The 18,776-nt window shown below is 41.0% G+C and overlaps 1 protein-coding gene across 7 annotated transcripts in view; it reads right to left on the bottom strand.

Moving 5' to 3' along the window:
- Positions 1 to 18,776, bottom strand: part of KAT6B (lysine acetyltransferase 6B) — a 195,254-nt gene that overhangs the window by 9,652 nt on the left and 166,826 nt on the right. For all 7 annotated transcript variants that reach the window (XM_075130757.1, XM_048857086.2, XM_075130758.1 and 4 more), the window contains exon 13: positions 3,825 to 4,056. In XM_075130757.1, the coding sequence (XP_074986858.1) occupies positions 3,825 to 4,056 (232 nt within the window). The remainder of the gene's footprint in view (positions 1 to 3,824; positions 4,057 to 18,776) is intronic.

The following is an 18,776-nucleotide window of genomic DNA, read 5'->3' as shown; positions in this document are numbered from 1 at the left end:
AGACATGTGGAAGATGTCTGAGCATGGACCCCAGGGCCACCTTACCCATCCCTGGAATAACTTTCTCCAGTTGTGATACAGAACATATTAGGACAAAGCAGAATATATATATGGGACCATGGTGCTTAAAACTGGGAAAGTTAGTGACTAGAGTATCAGTCCTGTACACAGGATATGATTGGGCGGGAAAGCAAATTACAAATACAGGTATTCTAATAAAAGAAACAAAGAAGAAATAAATACATAAGAATGGCCATACTGGGTAAGACCAATGGTCCATCTAGCCCAGTACCCTGGCTTCCGACAGTGGCCAATGCCCGATGCTTCAGAGGGAATGAACAGAGCACAGCAATTCTGAGTGATCTATCCCCTATCATCCAGTCCCAGATCTACCTACCTTTCTGGCACTTGGCAGTTTAGGAACACCACGAGTATGGGGTTACATCCTTGACCATCCTGGCTAACAGCTATTGATGGATCTATCCTCCATAATCTTATCTAATTCTTTTCTGAACTCAGTTTTGCTTTTGGCCTTCACCACAACCTACGGCAATGAATTCCATAGGTTGAATGTGCCTTGTGTGAAAGAAGTACTTCCTGATGTTTGTTTTAAACCTGCTACCTCTTAATTTCACTGGGTGACCCCTAGTTCTTGTGTTATGTGAAGGAGGAGTAAGTAATACTTCTCTGTTCACTTTCCCCATACCATCCATGATTTTATAGAACTCTGTCATATTCCCCATATCCTCTCTTTTCTAAGATGAGCAACTTAAAGAGCAATCCTTTGGTTTTCCTTGGGACCCACTTCTATCATGATACCTGTAAGAAAGTTAATGAACTGAAGGGCAGATGGGTGTAGTTGGCATCTTGTATTTTTTCATATCTCTCTAGTTCAGGGACCGGCAACCTTTGGCATGTGGGGCCCACCAAGGACCGGACCAGTTCGTTTACCTGCAGCATCTGCAGGTTTGGCCGATCACAGCTCCCACTGGCTGCAGTTCGCCGTCCCAGGCCAATGGGGGCTGCGGGAAGTGGCATGGATTGAGGGATGTGCTGGCCGCCCTTCCCACAGCCCCCATTGGCCTGGGACGGCAAACCAGGGCCAGTGGGAGCCGCGATCGGCTGAACCTACGGATGCTGCAGGTAAACAAACTGGTCTGGACTGCCAGGGGCTTTCTCTGGCGGGCCGTGTGCCAAAGGTTGCTGATCCCTGATCTAGTTATATATAGTTATTTGCGGAAGAGGGAAAATTGCATAGGTAGATGTATATAAAAACCACATGTATCTGACTTAATCCCTTTCTCCCACCCTTTGTGGGTTGCTCTTTAAAATTTGGATGCTGTTTGGGGCAAGGACTGTGGGCCAAATTCTCTGCTGATATAAACTTGCACAGGTGCAGTGAAGGCAACAGAACTGCATCAAACATATACCAGCAGGGAATTTGGCTTCATGCTTTCACATTTCTTTGTGCCAAGTGCAATGGGGCTCCAATTGTGACTGTCGCCCATCGATGCTGCTTTCATTGTGCGGGGGATTCCGGAAGGACGGCACAGTCCTGTGCAGACAACAAAACTATGGTTTCAACATCAAAAGTGTGGAACCTAACACAGAAAACACAACACTCTGATCCTGCAAACACATACACATGTGAGTAACTTAATGCACCTGAGTACATAACTATTCACATGCCTGAAGTGTTTGTATGATTGGGCACTGGTGAGATTATTTCTATTTATCGAGAAGCATCTATTTATAAACTAGAGGCATATACCATTATTTTTAGCACCACATCAAAAACCAAACGTGGAAAAATATACACTTAATGATCCTCCAAACTCATCACTATTTACATGGAGACTCTCCCTCCTTAACCTACTCATTCCACCCAATCAAGGAATTTTATCTCATGGTTTGTTCTCATGTAAGTAATATTTTAATTTGCTGCATGACTGTTGGAGACTGTGTGGCCTAAAATACAAAACAATGCACAGAAGACAAAATATAAACCATCAGAATATTTGTGGACTGTCATGGTACCCTCCCCGAGCACAAGCAAACTCTTAACTTCCTTTAACAAATCTTCTCTCCAAAGCACTTACATGCTGTGTCAGATGTTGCAAAGTAGAACATTATAATCCTAAATTATGCCCTACCAAGACTGGCAAAATCAAGGGCAGAGATCGAGAATATCCAAAATGAAGGACGTTACCATATTGGCTCTCCTCCTACGAAGGAGAACGTGTGCTTAATTCCTATGTAGTGCTGCCAACTTTCGTGATTTTATTGCAAGTGTTCGCAAAAAGAAAAGGAGTACTTGTGGCACCTTAGAGACTAACCAATTTATCTGAGCATAAGTGCATCCGATGAAGTGAGCTGTAGCTCACGAAAGCTTATGCTCAAATAAATTGGTTAGTCTCTAAGGTGCCACAAGTACTCCTTTTCTTTTTGTGAATACAGACTAACACGGCTTCTACTCTGAAACCTATTGCAAGTGTTGTGACTTTAGTGTAATTTTTAAAGCTCCAGCTCCTGGAATCATGAGAATCAAATGTCTAGCCATCATAGTTGCAGAGAATAGCTTGTAAAGTGAATGTACTCTAACAGCTCAGAAACCAGAAGGCAAAGAAAAAGAACCTCAAAATTATTATTATTTAAAAAAAAACAAACCCCTTATTTTTAAGCCAATCTCATATTTTGGTGATGGACTCATGGTTTTTTGTTTTTTTTAATGCTTGAGGTTGGTAATACAGCAAAATGTACATGTGTTATTGAGTCCACAGTTACTGCCTTCTTCCTTGCTTTGTATGATACATTTTCTCAGCAATCACTGTCCCTTCACCAACTAATTTTGCAGACTTTTCGTTTCTGAAGCTGAAATTTTCCAAAGTGTTTAAGGGCTTACTTATGCTACAAGGACTATACCAGCATGGCTCTAGTGTCATAGCTATGCTGGCATAACCCCATAGTGTAGATACAGCCTACATCAATAGAAAGGTTTTTTTCTATCTGTGTAGGAATACCACTTCTCCAGGTGACTGTAGCTAAGTTGACAGAAGCATTCTTTCATTGTCCTAGCTGCATCAACACTGGGGGACAGGTCAGCATAGTTATGTCACTCAAGGGTGTGGATTTTTCACATCCCTGAGTGATACAGCTAAGTTGACCTAACACGGAGACTAGGCTCATGAGATATAGAAGCACAGGTCCCACTGAAAATAAATAAGACCTGTGTCTTAAATCAGTTAGGCCTTTGATAATTCCACCCTAAATGCTAAATCTAAATTTTTCAATCCAGTATACTAATAAGAAGAGACATGTAAAAAAGGACCCTGTCAACTTAAAAAAAATCTACTAATGTTACAAGCACTACTAAAGATTTCTATAAATGAAAGCAAATAAAGAAAAATATTCTATTGTTTTGCTTTCTCTGTGCATCTGCCTGAACTTGTGTATAGTCAGTTAGGTTCCCTTGTTCGTGTGTCTTTCACACCGTAATAAGAGGAGAAAACCTTTTTTTTCCTTTGTGAGTAGGGAGGGAGGGAGGAACTAGGAAAACATGATTGTAAAACAATGAAAATTAGTGAGGGAACTCTGGTGTGGGTATGCTATCTGAAACTACCTTCAGTTTCAAAACAGGCGTTGGCTTGATTTTCAAGTTGGCAGTTCCTTCTCAGGCAGTGACGATCACCACTAAGCCTTCATAAAAGTCTATGCAAAGTACACTAGTTTTTTCCTATGGTAAAAGGTGCACTCTCAACGAGTACTGCTACAATGAATATTTTTGTCTTCATAAGTACTCTCCAAATGGTGTATGCTTTACTGACCTGTCTTCCCTCCTGTCTATCATGCTGTGCTGCTGCAGGGTTGTGGCAATATCATGTGGACACATTCCAGTGGCTCGGCTCATTCCCTTGATGCTGATATGTTTTTCATGGTGGCAATAAAGGTATTCTAATATGACACTTTTCCAGTAGGCCAAGTACGAGAGACGACCCAGATCAGACAGCGGCTTTTCAGGAGACCCTGCTTGTCCCTCTCTTCTAGAAAGTAAATAACCTAACAGAGGGAAGAGAAAGAACATTTTATTGAACCAACTCATCTTGAGAATTTAGGACATGTCCTATTAGAGAGACAATACATAACAGACATATCAACGTGATCACACGCTATGAAAACAAGAGAAAGATTCAGCTGAAAAAAAGGCAGAAAATGCTGTCTTTCCCTGTTCCGGTAGCATCTAAGAAGGTTCTGTGCGCCTTATTTCTCTGAATTCCTTATAGCAAACCTCAGATTCATTTGTGTGGTATCAGCATTTCAAACCTGCATAAAAATGTTTTAATCATGGGAAAAAATAATTTTTCAGGACAATAACTTGAACATACACACTGTCATTTAGACAGTTTCTTGCAAATACTGGAAATCAGGAGATAACATGAAAGTCCTTCCATGGCACCATCACAGGGAGTAACAGTCCATTCACTTTTCCTGTTGAGAGCTGTGTATTATCAAAGAGTCACCTTGACTAAAATGCAATAAGCAATGTACAATATAACTTGTGGGTTAACCTGAACTTGTGAGAAGTATTTTTTAAAATGCCATGTCCTTTAAGTCAGCTGAAAAGACCATTCAGCTAGCTCCCATTTTATGTCTTCCACAGTAATTACCCTATTTAGCAGTATAATACAATAATCCTGTTCAAAAATGTCTTCCTCAATATATACCATGTAGGTCTCCATGGTATAATCTAGGCTAGTCCTTTAGCTCTCCTCAATTTCAAGAAGCTTTAAATTGTAAAACAGAGCAAACCTGCTTAAAGAAAGTGAAAAAAAATCCGGAACCTGTTATTGTAATTAAAATCTACTTACAGAGAAGAAATGGTATAAACTAATGATGTCTACCTTTCCCTGATTAAATACTCCTTTAGCTTCACCTTTATGAACACTATTCAAATGCAGACCTTAAACAGCAGGTACCCATATTTATGAAATTATATTGCTCAGAATGTGTCAAACTTGAGCTCACCAGCACCACTGGTTCTCTCTCTTACAAATAACTTTCTAAAATGGCTTGATGCACTAAACTTGAAAAACGAGTCAGAATTTCATTTCTTTAAATCTCAAAGCTCACTGCAAATACACCTTTACCATAGCCAACTTTGCATATCTCAAGACAAAATCAGCATATTCCCCATTACATTTCTGATTTCCCCCCCTATTTTAATCATAATGTTTTTCGCTATAAATTAAAGCCAGGTGATTAACATTTTGGTTTGTGAAATACAGTCATTCTTATGGACTTATTTCCTCGCTTTTCTGCATACTTTATGTTCTCCAAATCAATATTTTATAGTGTGAAACAATGGTCTTTGTTTTTCTTCTGTTGTGGGCCCCATCAGGGCTGACAATTGGAAAGTGTATCTACTCTGACCACACTCTCGACTCCGGACCACAAAATGTCCATAATACAGAAAGGCAGACATGCCATTACACACAAGATGATCAGTAACATCGTGGGTGGCAGTTAAATATTATTCAGATATCTACTAGTCTGTTAATAAAAGGATTTATGAATAATAAAGCCTACTAGTTCCTAAGGAGGAAAGTTGCCCCACAGGAAATGTAAAGTCTACTTATACCTATGGAAACCATGAAGACACTTGGGCCAGTACAACCTGTTCTATTTACCACACAACTGCAATCTAACATAGTGCCACTTAAGCTTACTGCAGTGAGGTAGCCTATGACAATATACCCATTATATACGATACTGCTTTACAACATCTGTTGACTAAGATACATTTTCTAACAAGCTAAGCCACTGTGCATACAGAGGACGCTGGTCTTCATGTTCTAAGACTGACTGTATTTGGTCATTGTGTACTGGCTAGGTTGAAGGCCAAGAATAAATATCTTGCTTCAAACTTTGCTATAGCACAGCTCCTCTTTACCCCTGTACATTCTGTTCAATTTTGGGGAAAATTTTAGTTCTAACTGATAAGAATTCAAAACCAGCTTACTAATGCTGTAAAGTAAGACGAACTTTGTATTTAATGTGTACTAGATGTCATTGCTAATCAGATAAAGTGTGAACCTGTAGTGCAAGAAATGGTGAGATGGTTTTAGATGCAGGCTGAAGGAGCATGTGGGTTTGTACAAGGATATGAAGTGTCCCATAATGCAGAGACTGAAGCTGGTTAAATTATCAAGTTATTTGAAATCATCAGCTATTGCCATAACTTGCAAAGTCACTCAGACACAATCTTGTATGTTGTTTTGCTTTTACTAACATCATGCCATGTATTATGGTATTACTGCTCAGTGTATACTCTCCCAAAGTATCTTTGCATATCATTATGGTTGTTTAGCCTAGTGAATAGAGCACTAGGCTGGGATTCAGGAGACTCAGTTTCTATTCCCAGCTCTGCCATTGGCTTACTGGGTGACCTTGGGGAAGTCACTTAACCTCTGTCTCTCCACTTCACCCCATCTGTAAAATAGGGATGATTACCTCCTTTATAAAGCACTTGGAGAACTACTGATGCAAACCACTGCATAAGAGCAAGGTATTACTTACTACTAGATCACTATAAATAACTTTACAATTTCACCGATTTATATTCTGGAGCACAGGCTCCTTCTGTTTGCTATATACTCATACTCCCAGAACCTCCTATTATAACTTTGTCTACATTAGGGACTTGTTAATTACCCCCACTCCAGTGTAACTAACATGGAGGTAGCACCAGTGTGAATTTCCCCCCAGAAATTCTGCAGTATGCACACAGTAAAATGATAAAAAGTTTAGAAAACTTGAAGTTTCCTTGAGGAAAGGTTAAAAAAACTGGGCATATTTAGTCTTAAGAAAAGAAGACCGAGGAGAAGGGGGACTGATAAGTCTTCAAATATGGTAAGAACTGTTATAAAAGAGGACAGTGATCAACTGTTCTCCATGTCCAGTGAAAGCAGGACAAGAAGAAAGTGACTTAATCTGCAGCAAGGGAGATTTAGGGTAAATATTAGGAAACTTTCTAACTGTAAGGATAGTTAAGCACTGGAATAAGGGAGATTGTGGAATGCTCATCACTGTAAATTTTTAAGAACCGGTTAGACAAACGCTTGCCAAGGACAATCTACATATACTAGATCCTGCCTGAGCACAGAGGGATGGATTAGATGACCACTCAAGGTCCCTTCCAGCCTTACATTTCTATGGTTCTATGGCCTACCTGTGTTCAAGATGCTCATATCATATTACCGTAAAAATACTTTGAACTCGCAGTGTAAATAGTGCAGATTAAATACTAAATTCCTCTTATTTACAGCATACACAATTTAATTGGTTCTGTGATTTAAATTACATCTATTAAATTAAACTTACCAAACAGATGCCAAATAATTGATCTAAGTTGCAGGTAAATAAAAAACACTGATCTTGATAGCTCGTGTATTTATCCTGAAGCATCTGAAATGAGTACAACACGCCCCTGTTAAACAGATAGCCCCAGTGCTGGTATCTCCATCTAGTCTTAACAATGGATATCCTCAAAATGACGACCTAACAGATTCTCTAAGGATATAACTAGGAATGCTGGCAACTTTTGGAGGAAAAAGCACAATAAATGAAGTATAAACAGTGGATACCGTTTGTTATGAATAACAGTGAAGCGAAAGTACTACTAGGTGTTTCTTAGTTAAGAAAAGAGTCCCCTTGCTCTCTTCACAGGGGTGCATGGTGCCAACTAAAGCCTACCAGACCCCTGCACAATAAAATTAATATCCAGAAAAATACTAACATTTAGGACTCCTAGCCCTGTCTCCAGGTTTGAGAAACAATTTGTCCATGCAGATTCAGGCCCCTAGTTTTGTTGTATGAATCTCCCCATTACTGCTACACTTCATCAACAGAAGAGACTAAGATTATATATGGGGGGCAGGGGAGAAATGTATAATCCTTTTTAATTAGGAAAACTCTAGTCCACAAATTTAAGAGTAGAGATGAGTAGCTCCCTAGCATTTCCATTAAAGAAATTATAGCAAACACTAAAAAGTCCCCTTTCAATCTGTTGCTATGCTCAGCTTGATACATTCTTATTCAGATGGATCCCAAGGGAATTAAGTATCTATGAAAGATTCTGCAGAATGCTTATTTCAAGCAATTAATTATATAAGTAGGTAATTTATTCTACATTGAACAATTCTGCGAAAAGCAATCTTTTAAATATTTACACCACCTTTATGTAACTTCAGAACACAATCTCCCGTCTCCAGCCTCCATGGTTACACTCATAACGAGAGACGGGCCAATATTGCAGTGATCTAGGTTTTGAACACTTCAAAGTTTGGGGCTGTCTGGATCTAGAGTTCAATTTGGATGAATCCTGAATGAATGATGAATCCCCAAGCAAGAGACTCAGAGGCTTACAAACATTGTATGAAAAAGGCAATCCTGATTCATCATTTTCTGATCAAATTCACACATGAACATAAGTTTTTTCACAGCATCTTTCAATATCCCAAGCTAGGGAAGTATCAAGCCAATTGTACTAAGTCTCTCTGCTGACAGGGTCATAAATATGAGCTTACATATATGCAAGTGTGGTTGATTCGGCTTCCTCCAGGGACTGTGTACAGTCTGAAGGAAGCAAAACAATAAGCTCCGCAGACTGAAGCAAACTTCCGTTTGATCTGACTGGAAAGTCAGTTCTTTTTTCCTGGAATTAAGACATTTTGCTTTGTATCGTTCTCCCTATAAACTCTAAATGAAGTTCTAACTTGCTGCAGGACCTGGCCACCCAATTACCATTCAAATCTGTATTGAAATAATGAAGTCTTATTAATTGTTTAAAAAAACCCATAAAGGCTTATTAAACTATGATTACTGTCTCCATGGATTTAAGACAAGACTATCACGAAGATGCCCAAATAACTTCTTAGGTTGGGTTGGAATGGGTGAGATCAGTTCCAAAAAGCAAATCAAGTGACAAGTGGTACGGAAGAAAACTGCACAGAGGAAGAAGTAAAACAGACAGAAAAAAGTTCCACTCTAGAAAAATTAATAGTATCCATTTGGGGACCATTGCTATGAGCATTATTCTGTCAAAAGGTCTGCAGAGGAATGAAGTTAAGCCAGCTGGGCTTTATAAAGATGCTCATGTGCTGAGAGACACAACAAGATAGTGGTCTTGCAGATCTCCGTGCGGGGCTGATGCCCTTTCTGCCCAGAAGACTGTTGTGGAACATGGACAGTGGGCTCTGATCCCTTCAGGAATTAGTTTATCTGTCGCTGAATAGATATTTCAGTATACAGCACCTAATCAATCTACCTATGGAGGATTTAGTTTCTTAAGCATTTACAGTGAAAGGAAATGAAGAAATATGTTTTGCTTGTTCTCCTGAAGTGGTTGCCTATACTAAGATAAACTTTAACTGCTCAATAGCACATGCCATCTTTTTCCAATAGCGTTAAGAGAATGAGGGAAGAAGGATCTCCTCTGATGTATGGAAAGTTAACCTTAGCAGTGAATTAATTGGCAGTATGATCAACAACCTCGTCCTGGGGGAAGATGAAATAATCTTTGTGTCTTCTAAATGCAGATGTTTCAAAATTCTTGACAAAAGGAAGCAGAGTAAACACAGGGAAATAGATGTGACTGGCTTGAAGGGACACAAGAGCTGTAGCAATTTAGAAAAATCTCATGTCAAGAAGATAGAACTAGCTGCTGTGAAAGGGAAGGAAGGAAGGAGCCCACAATCCGATGGTCCTCTTGTTTCCATCAAATGAGGGACTGGATCACTGTGGCTGAATGTTGTACTCTGCTGCAGGCCTCCAAGGAATCCCTGAAGTTTGCATGAATGTGTAACCTGAAGACCAAGGAGCTGCAGATACAGATGGATTGATGACACCATTCCATGACACTTCAGAAACCAATGCCTGGATCTTATCAAACTTTTCCTGTGTCAGGAAGACTTTGGCTCTCCTTGTGTCAATCCCACCCCATAGGTGGACTATCCACTCAGAAAGAATCAGATAGCTCTTTAGGTTTATGGAAGTTGTCTTTCTAATGACTTTGAGCATCTGATGGGAAAATCATCTAACAAAAGGCATAGCTGAGCTTTATGGGGCATGACTGGAATATAAAGATAAGCTCCTGCCAGATCCACTGAAGTAAGAAGGTCTCCTGCAACAACAATGAAAGATCTTGTCAGTTCTGTGGAATATTGTTGCTGCTGTCGCATTGTTACGGCTGCCAGCGTTGCTGTTCTTGGGGCACCAATGTCAGCTGCACTAGCAGACAGTGCAGCATGTTAATTCAGCAGACCATGATGTTGTTCTCAAGAAAGACCACAGGCTCGGTTCGGTGGCGAAGGCGCTCAGCCAGGTTTATCTGTCGACAAAGCACAGTACTAGAGCCTCACAGGAGCAACACATGTATGCCTGCAACAAGGTACCTGCTCAGTCAGTACACCAGGATGCTGTCCCCTCAGCGAGTACAAAGTTGCCCCTCCTATGACTTCTCCTTTTATACATGGATACAAACAAGTTACAAAATACACTCCGGACGTTGTTAGTTACCACCCTTATCCTTATACCTGCTAGCTCGAACAAAACATCCTTACCCATTATCCTGTCATCCCATCCTTACCTTACGAGGGGTCGGTGTATTCTTATCCCATCTCTTAGGAATGAGTACATGTAGTTACTCAAGAGATCTGTGTGTTTTTATACCATCCTCTCCAGTCAGGAATGTGCTTATGTGGTGTTAGCTAATATCTACTGTGTTGTTATTTTGTCAAGGCCAGGCCTCCTCTGATTCACAGCCTTTGGTTTACACTGTTAGTTATTCCTAGGGCTGCAGCCAGGCCTACAAAAGGTAGAGTCTCCATCCTGAATTTCATCATCTTCGCTGAGCAGGACCTGCAGGGCTTGAATCCCAGGGACTTGGGCATGGAACCCCAAGAAGAAGAATCAGGGTGGAAGGTAACCCCCGAACCCGACTAGCACTAACTAAAACGAAAAACTAGAACTACAAACCAAACTAAAAACAACTATCTAAAGAGCTAGGGAAACGTGGAGAACTTGCTGAGCAAGCCGCCACAGTTCCAACGACCATCAAGGGCGGTAAGAAGGAACTGAGGGGGCTCCGGGTCAGCAGGGGTATATATTGAGCACCATGAAGGTGCCACTCCAGGGGGCTCCACAGCTGACCCCAAGGATGCTGCTGGGGGAAAACTTTCTGACGGCTGTGCACATGGCGTGCGCACACCTAATTGGAATCGATATGAGCGAGGACTCAAAGAAGAATAACCTGTTTCTGGCGTAGCCCATGGCAGATGGTTAACAGCAACACTAAAAGTTTAGAGCAAGACTATCATGTCCAATTGCAATACAGTGGGTTTTAGGGAGGAAGAACATAAGACAGCATTTGGCCAGGCCACCAGATTTAACAGTTCTTCTCCCATGAAAGTGCCATGGGATAGTTAACAATCACAAATTATTGGAACAAATTATTAAACAATCAATTTATAAGCCTGTACAGGATAACAGGATTATAAGTAATAGCCAACAAGGATTTGTCATGAACAAATCATGCCAAACCAGCCTAATTTCCTTCTTTGACAGGGTTACTGGCCTGGAGAAAGGAAGCTGTAGACTTGATATATCTTCATTTTAGAAAGTTTTTTCATACAGTTTCTCATGGCATTCTAGAAAACTTGGGAAATGTGGTCTAGATGAAATAACTATGAGCTGAGTGCAAAACTGGCTGAAAGAGCATACTTAAAGAGTAGTTATCAATGGTTTGCTATCAAACTGGGGTGGGGGGAGGGGGGGAAGAGTCCCACAGGGGTCTGTCCTGAGACCAGTACTATTCAATATTTTCATTAATGACTTGAATAATAGAGTGGGGAGTATGCTTATAAAGTTTGCTAATGACACCAAGCTGGGAGGGGTTGCAAACACTTTGGAGCAGAGGAGAGGAATTCAAAATGACCTTGACAAATTGGAGAATTGGTCTGAAATCAACAAGATGAAGTTCAGTAAAGACAAGTGCAAAGTACTTCACTTAGGAAGGAGCAATCAAATGAACAATTATGAAATGGGGAATAACGGGCTAGGTGGTCGTACTGCAGAAAAATATTTGAGAGTTATAGTGGATCACAAATTGAATATAAGCCAACAATGATATGCAGTGGAGAAAAAGGCTGTGGTATACTAACAGGAGTGTCACATGTAAGACATGGGAAGTAAGTGTCCTGCTCTACTCGGCACTGCTGAGGTCTCAGATGGAGTACTGCGTCCAATTCTGGGTCCCACTTTAGAAAAGAAGTAAACCAACTGGAGAGAGTCAAGAGGAGATCAACAAAAATTACAAAATGTTTAATAAATCTGACCTCTGAGAAAGGTTAAATAACTGGGCCAGTTTAGTCTTGAGAAAAGAAGACTGAGGCGGGGACTGGATATCAGTCTTCAAATATTGTGACAGGGTTAGGCCAGATGGCTACAGGAGAGTGATAGAAGGTAGATATATTAGCCACAGATTAAGCAGATCCCTTTTCCCTGAGTAAGATAATGGGCTGTTCCAGAACAATCAGAAAGTTATTGGAACCACTTAAGGCAGGCTAATCAGGGCACCTTGTTTTAAAAAGGACCTCACTTCAGTTAGTGAAGTGCGTACGAGGAGCTGGGAGCAAGAGGCGTGCAAGAAGCTGAGAGTGAGTAGGTGTACTTCTGGAAGACTGAGAAGTACAAGTGTTATCAGACATCAGGAGGAAGGTCCGGTGGTGAGGACAAAGAAGGTGTTGGGAGGAGGCCATGGGGAAGTAGCCCAGGGAGTTGTAGCTGTCATGCAGCTGTTACAGGAGACACTCTAGACAGCTGCAATCCACAGGTCCCTGGGCTGGAACCCGGAGCAGAGGGCGGGCCCGGGTTCCCCCCAACCCTCCAACTCCCTATTTGATATAAGAGGAGTCGATCTGGACTGTGGGTCCCACCAGAGGGGAAGGTCTCTGTCCTGTCCCCCGACCCATTAGGTGGGCCAGCAGAGACTGCGGGGATTGTTCTCCTCCTTTCCCCCACGCTGGCCAGTGATGAGGTTAGCTGAGTGAATGGCAGGTTTGTGCCACTAGCCAAAGGAGCCAAACTGAGGACTGCTGTAAACCTCCAAGGCGAGCAAATCCGCCAGAAAGCGCAGAACCCACCAAGCCAGAGGAGGAACTTTGTCACAATATGTTAAAGGGTTGTTATAAACAGGACAATTGTTCTTTATGTCAGATGGAGGTAGGACAAGCAGTAATGGTCTTAATCTGCAGGTTAGATATTAGGAAAAACTTTCTAAGTATAAGAATAGTTAAGCTCTGGAATAGACTTCCAAGGGAGGTTGTGGAATCCCCACCATTGGAGGTTTTTAAGACTAGGTTAGACAAACACTTGTCAGGGATGGTCTGGGGTTTACTTGATCCTGCTCAGTGCAGGGGGCTGGACCAGGGGACCTCTGGAGGTCCCTTCCAGCCCCGCATTTCTATGATTCCGTAAGTGATTAGGACCTCAGCTGCACCTCATGTGAAAAAGAGCACTTCCAGAAATATAAGGTATGCTAAACCCAGTCAGGGCCATTTTCAATATAAATTCTGAGGGAGCATCCCCCTATTGAATCAGTGCAGGGGGCTGGACCAGGGGACCACTTCCTGCAGCATCTGTGTTCCTTGAATGTTCCTCATCCATATACTAACCTAGCCCAAGCTTGCTTAGTTTGCTGAATCTCACAGTATCACAGCCCAAAGCATGACCGTGGGTCATTCATTTTATGTGGTAAACAAAGGATATGGATCTGACCCAAAATGGCCATTCCTCGCTTCCTATAATGTGAATATTTACATTTATGCTGTTCCTTTGAGGATGACATCCTGGAAGACAATTGCTTCATTCTTCTGGAGGACCCTAAGTGTGACAAATTAAAATCTGTTCTGACATTCTCTTTCACTGCATGTCACGCAGTACATGGGAGCATCTGACTATTGGATAAGAGAAAATTTGGTTATGTTACATATCTGAGTCTACAGGGTGAACAGCCTGTTCACCAAGATTACTGCCTTATATCTGCCACTCATATCCTCATGTTAAAAGGATTGAAGGACATTTCCTGAAAGAATGTTACATCACAGATCAGATGCTTCAGGTACTTTATTATGCAATTTTAACCAGCCACTAATAACCTAGGCATTCCATGAAATATAGTTTAAGAGACAAAATACAGGCAACCCATAGAAAACTAACACATACTTCCTCTCCTGACTTTTGGATTTTTCTAACTACTTATCTCCTGCTTTCATTTTTAAATAAATTTAGCTGGATGTTTCTCCTAAAACAGTACACAGTGATGAAGTTAATATATTGATATCTAAATTGATATAAAAGTTGCTGATATGAAAGGGACGATTTCCCATTTCTCAGAGCTGCTATTTCTTACTGGTTTTCTGAAGACTTTGCTTGACTGCACTACATTGGTTCACATTCAGAAGAGTCTCTTCTCACTCATAAGGGCTAGAAACGAAATTATTTTAAAAAATTAAATAAAGGATAAATTCTGAAGAAGCTGATGGAGCCAACAGAGCCTTGCTAGGATAGTATATAGGCAATACCAGCTCCGTCTGAACCCAGGCAGAAACTTATAGCTTGCAGCATTTTGTTTTGATAAAAACACATTTGTTTTTCAGTTATGCAAGAACAAAAAAAGAGCATTTTAAAAATGAGCCCCTGAGGCTGAGACTCATGTGATCTGCCTTTCAGTGGGGATGGAATTCTCATGTCAAAGTTTTAAAACCCTGGAAATCAGTGTTTACAGGGGAAAAGTCAGTACAACCTTAACTCTGCCTCTGTCACTGGGAAGCAATTTAATATATTAAACAAATTAACCCCCTCAAAATATATTTATAGCCCTGAGCAAATAGTCGCCTTTTTGTAATGTTTAGATTACACTAATTGCCCTCTTCTGGGAAACTAGAACCTAATGTTACTCTGAATAATAAACACCCCCCCCCCCCCGCAACATTCCCATCCTTTCAAGTAAAGAAATAAATAGCTAATAAAATTCTGGAAACTAAGAGGGGTTGAGTAGCTTACGGCTCATAACTGAAGTGTCCTCAGCAATAGCTGGCCATCAGAAGCAGTTTGAGAGAAGGAATTGCTGGCCTCCATACTGATATATTGGGATTACCCTGTACACTTGTTTTTAAAAACAGGGTTACCTCTTTAGACTTGCACAGGCTCAACGAATGGATCGAAAGTGCTTTGAGAATAACTCAGTGCAAATCAGTTACATTACAACCACCACCCTGTGCTGCAAATAAGTACAAAAAGAAAATGAGTACTTGTGGCACCTTAGAGACTAACAAATTTATTTGAGCATAAGCTTTCGTGAGCTACAGCTCACTTCATCGGCTACATTCAGTGGAAAATACAGTGGGGAGATTTATATACACAGAGAACATCAAACAGTGGGTGTTACCATACATACTGTAATGAGAGTGATCAGGTAAGGTGAGCTATTACCAGCAGGAGAGCGGGGGAGGGGCGGGGGGGGCGACCTTTTGTAGTGATAATCAAGGTGGGCCATTTCCAGCAGTTGACAAGAACGTCTGGGGGGCAGTGGGGGTGGAATAAACATGGAGAAATGGTTTTACTTTATGTAAAGGTGGGACAAACCTGGAACAACTGTGTTCGAGGCCATAATAAAGGAACCATATCCCAGGTTAGAATACCTTTCTCACATGCTTTTAGCTCATCCACATTGATTTACTGTGCTGAAACATGAGTTTAAATTCTGAAGTTCATCCAGTGTAGTCAAGGCCTTAAAATAAAATAAGGTAGAAGTGTGTGACTAAGGATAAGAAGATATTTTGAACTTAAATCCTTATTTTGCTCTGCTAATTACTTGTGGATTGAAGCTAAATAGCTTCCTGCACAGCTCTGTTAAAGATAGATGGTATAATTGTTTGACATACATTCCATTTAAAAGTTAAACTCTTCACCTTATTTAGCTAAGCCCTTGTTCCTTTTGTGGTGTGCTTACAAATCCTTTTTGGCATCTTCTGTATGGCCTGGACACTTTACTACTGCTCACTGGAAAAGCCTCTCGCTAATCTGTTACAATTCACATTTCATGGAGCAATAGCAATACAGAGCAATTGTCATAAATATAAAGGGAAGGGTAAACCCCTTTGAAATCCCTCCTGGCCAGGGGAAAGCTCCTCTCACCTGTAAAGGGTTAAGAAGCTAAAGGTAACCTCGCTGGCACCTGACCAAAATGACCAATGAGGAGACAAGATACTTTCAAAAGCTGGGAGGAGGGAGAGAAACAAAGGGTCTGTGTCTCTGTATGCTGCTCTTGCCAGGGACAGAACAGGAATGGAGTCTTAGAACTTTTAGTAAGTAATCTAGCTAGGTATGTGCTAGATTATGATTTCTTTAAATGGCTGAGAAGAGAATTGTGCTGAATAGAATAACTATTTCTGTCTATGTATCTTTTTTGTAACTTAAGGTTTTGCCTAGAGGGGTTCTCTATGTTTTTGAATCTAATTACCCTGTAAGATATCTACCATCCTGATTTTACAGGGGGGATTTCTTTATTTCTATTTACTTCTATTTTTTATTAAAAGTCTTCTTGTAAAAAACTGAATGCTTTTTCATTGTTCTCAGATCCAAGGGTTTGGGTCTGTGGTCACCTATGCAAATTGGTGAGGCTTTTTATCCAACATTTCCCAGGAAAGGGGGGGTGCAAGTGTTGGGAGGATTGTTCATTGTTCTTAAGATCCAAGGGTCTGGGTCTGTAGTCACCTAGGCAAATTGGTGAGGCTTTTTACCAAACCTTGTCCAGGAAGTGGGGTGCAAGGTTTTGGGAAGTATTTTGGGGGGAAAGACGCGTCCAAACAGCTCTTCCCCAGTAACCAGTATTAGTTTGGTGGTGGTAGCGGCCAGTCCAAGGATAACGGGTGTAATATTTTGTACCTTGGGGAAATTTTGACCTAAGCTGGTAAAGATAAGCTTAGGAGGTTTTCATGCAGGTCCCCACATCTGTACCCTAGAGTTCAGAGTGGGGGAGGAACCTTGACAGTAATAATTATTTCTTCTTTAAATAGGGAGGTTGAAGGAGTGGCAGTTCTGGGAAAGGAGTGCAGGAGTCTCATAGCAGGGTTGAGGAGAGCGGTTTTAAAGAAACTGGTGTTTCACTGGGAAATTTTTGCTTCCTCCATGTTTCTTCTACCTGTAATCAGTTTATTGGAGACCAGCTTTCAAGCCACACAGAACTCTTCTTCAGGTCTGGGAAAGAAGAGCTCTGTGTGGCTTGAAAGCTTGTCTCTCTCACCAACAGAAGTTGGTCAGATAAAAGATATTACCTCACCCACCTTGTCTCTCTAACATCCTGGGATCAACATGGCTACAACTACACTGTATGTAATCCGTCTGCCAAAGATCATCACCCACTTTCCACTCTGTGCTCAAAAAACTCTCACACTCCTCTCACAGATACCATTTCTGTTTGAATCTCAACCCACTTTCTACAGCAAATAGTTCTAAAACTGATGGATACACAGCATGTAAGCCTGGTCAAATTAATGTAATTTTTTTTCCCTACCAGGCTGGAGAATGACAGTTAAAGCATATCAACATTTGAAATTAAAAAAAAAAAAAAATTTCAGGGGAACATTTCATAAACATTTTCAGGATTCCCCCCTCCTCCTTTTTAAAATACCTCTTTGCAAGAGGAAAGAAAATATGATGAAAAGACATAAGCTTTCAGACTCCCAATAGGCTTTTCAGTGTCTTTCTGAGGGTAATTTAGAGAACTATACACAGATCAGTAGCTCAAATCAAGTATAACCCATTAATCATTAGAACCAGAAGAATTGGTCTTACAGGAGTCAGTGGTAATTTCTAGGGTAAATTAAAAGAACAGAACACAACTGAAGTGTACTTGCACATTTTTCCACAAATGTAAGACCTACAGATGTCACTGCTTCCATGTACTTTAGCTGACTTCTCTGAAGAGGAATCAGGAACTCTTGCTAGTGGGCTACTTCACAGAAAGTGTCACGGTGAAGTTGTCACTTAGGAGGAAGACATGTTTCCTTCTCTAGGACACAAAAGGAGTCAGGGAAGGCTTCGCTGAATTTCCCAGAAGGATCTCATATTTATATAACATCACTGACTGGAATAGGAACTCAGATTCTGAGTTGTCCAGACTCGATCAGTCCATGACAATTGTGATTTGAAGTGAGACAGTTGCAGAAGGAATTCCCTGAACCAATACAAACTGGAAAGTCTGCCAAGAGGAAGTATTTCAAATGGTAAATTTAACCAGTGCAGGTCCGTTCAAGGCATCTGTTGGTGGAGACCAGCAGACTGGGGGTAGGAGTCCACTGAAGAATCTTCATGCTGACACAAGTTAGCAGTACCTCTGTAACACTGAGCACTGCACTCTTAGCAACTGGGCCCAGAGTCTGGATGAAGCGAAGCTTGTTAGCTCACAGAGCAGTCACAGATTGAGGGTTTGGGAGAATATCACAATTACAGCATATTTGAATCAAAGAGTTCTCTTCTGGGTTGACAAAAAGAAAAAAAGGAGGATGACAAATACCAAAAGAAGCTTATGCCACCTGTCCAAACAAACCTGTGGCTATCCAACTGTGGTTAGCAGTATGCACAAACCACCTTTCTGCTTATACACATTTATTGTATTTGTCTTGATTTACACATGCCTGTCTCAAACTCAATGCAAAACC

Source organism: Caretta caretta, chromosome 7 (assembly GCF_965140235.1).
Source record: "Caretta caretta isolate rCarCar2 chromosome 7, rCarCar1.hap1, whole genome shotgun sequence".
Taxonomy (NCBI): domain Eukaryota; kingdom Metazoa; phylum Chordata; order Testudines; family Cheloniidae; genus Caretta; species Caretta caretta.
This window is presented reverse-complemented; position numbering and strand designations above follow the sequence as displayed.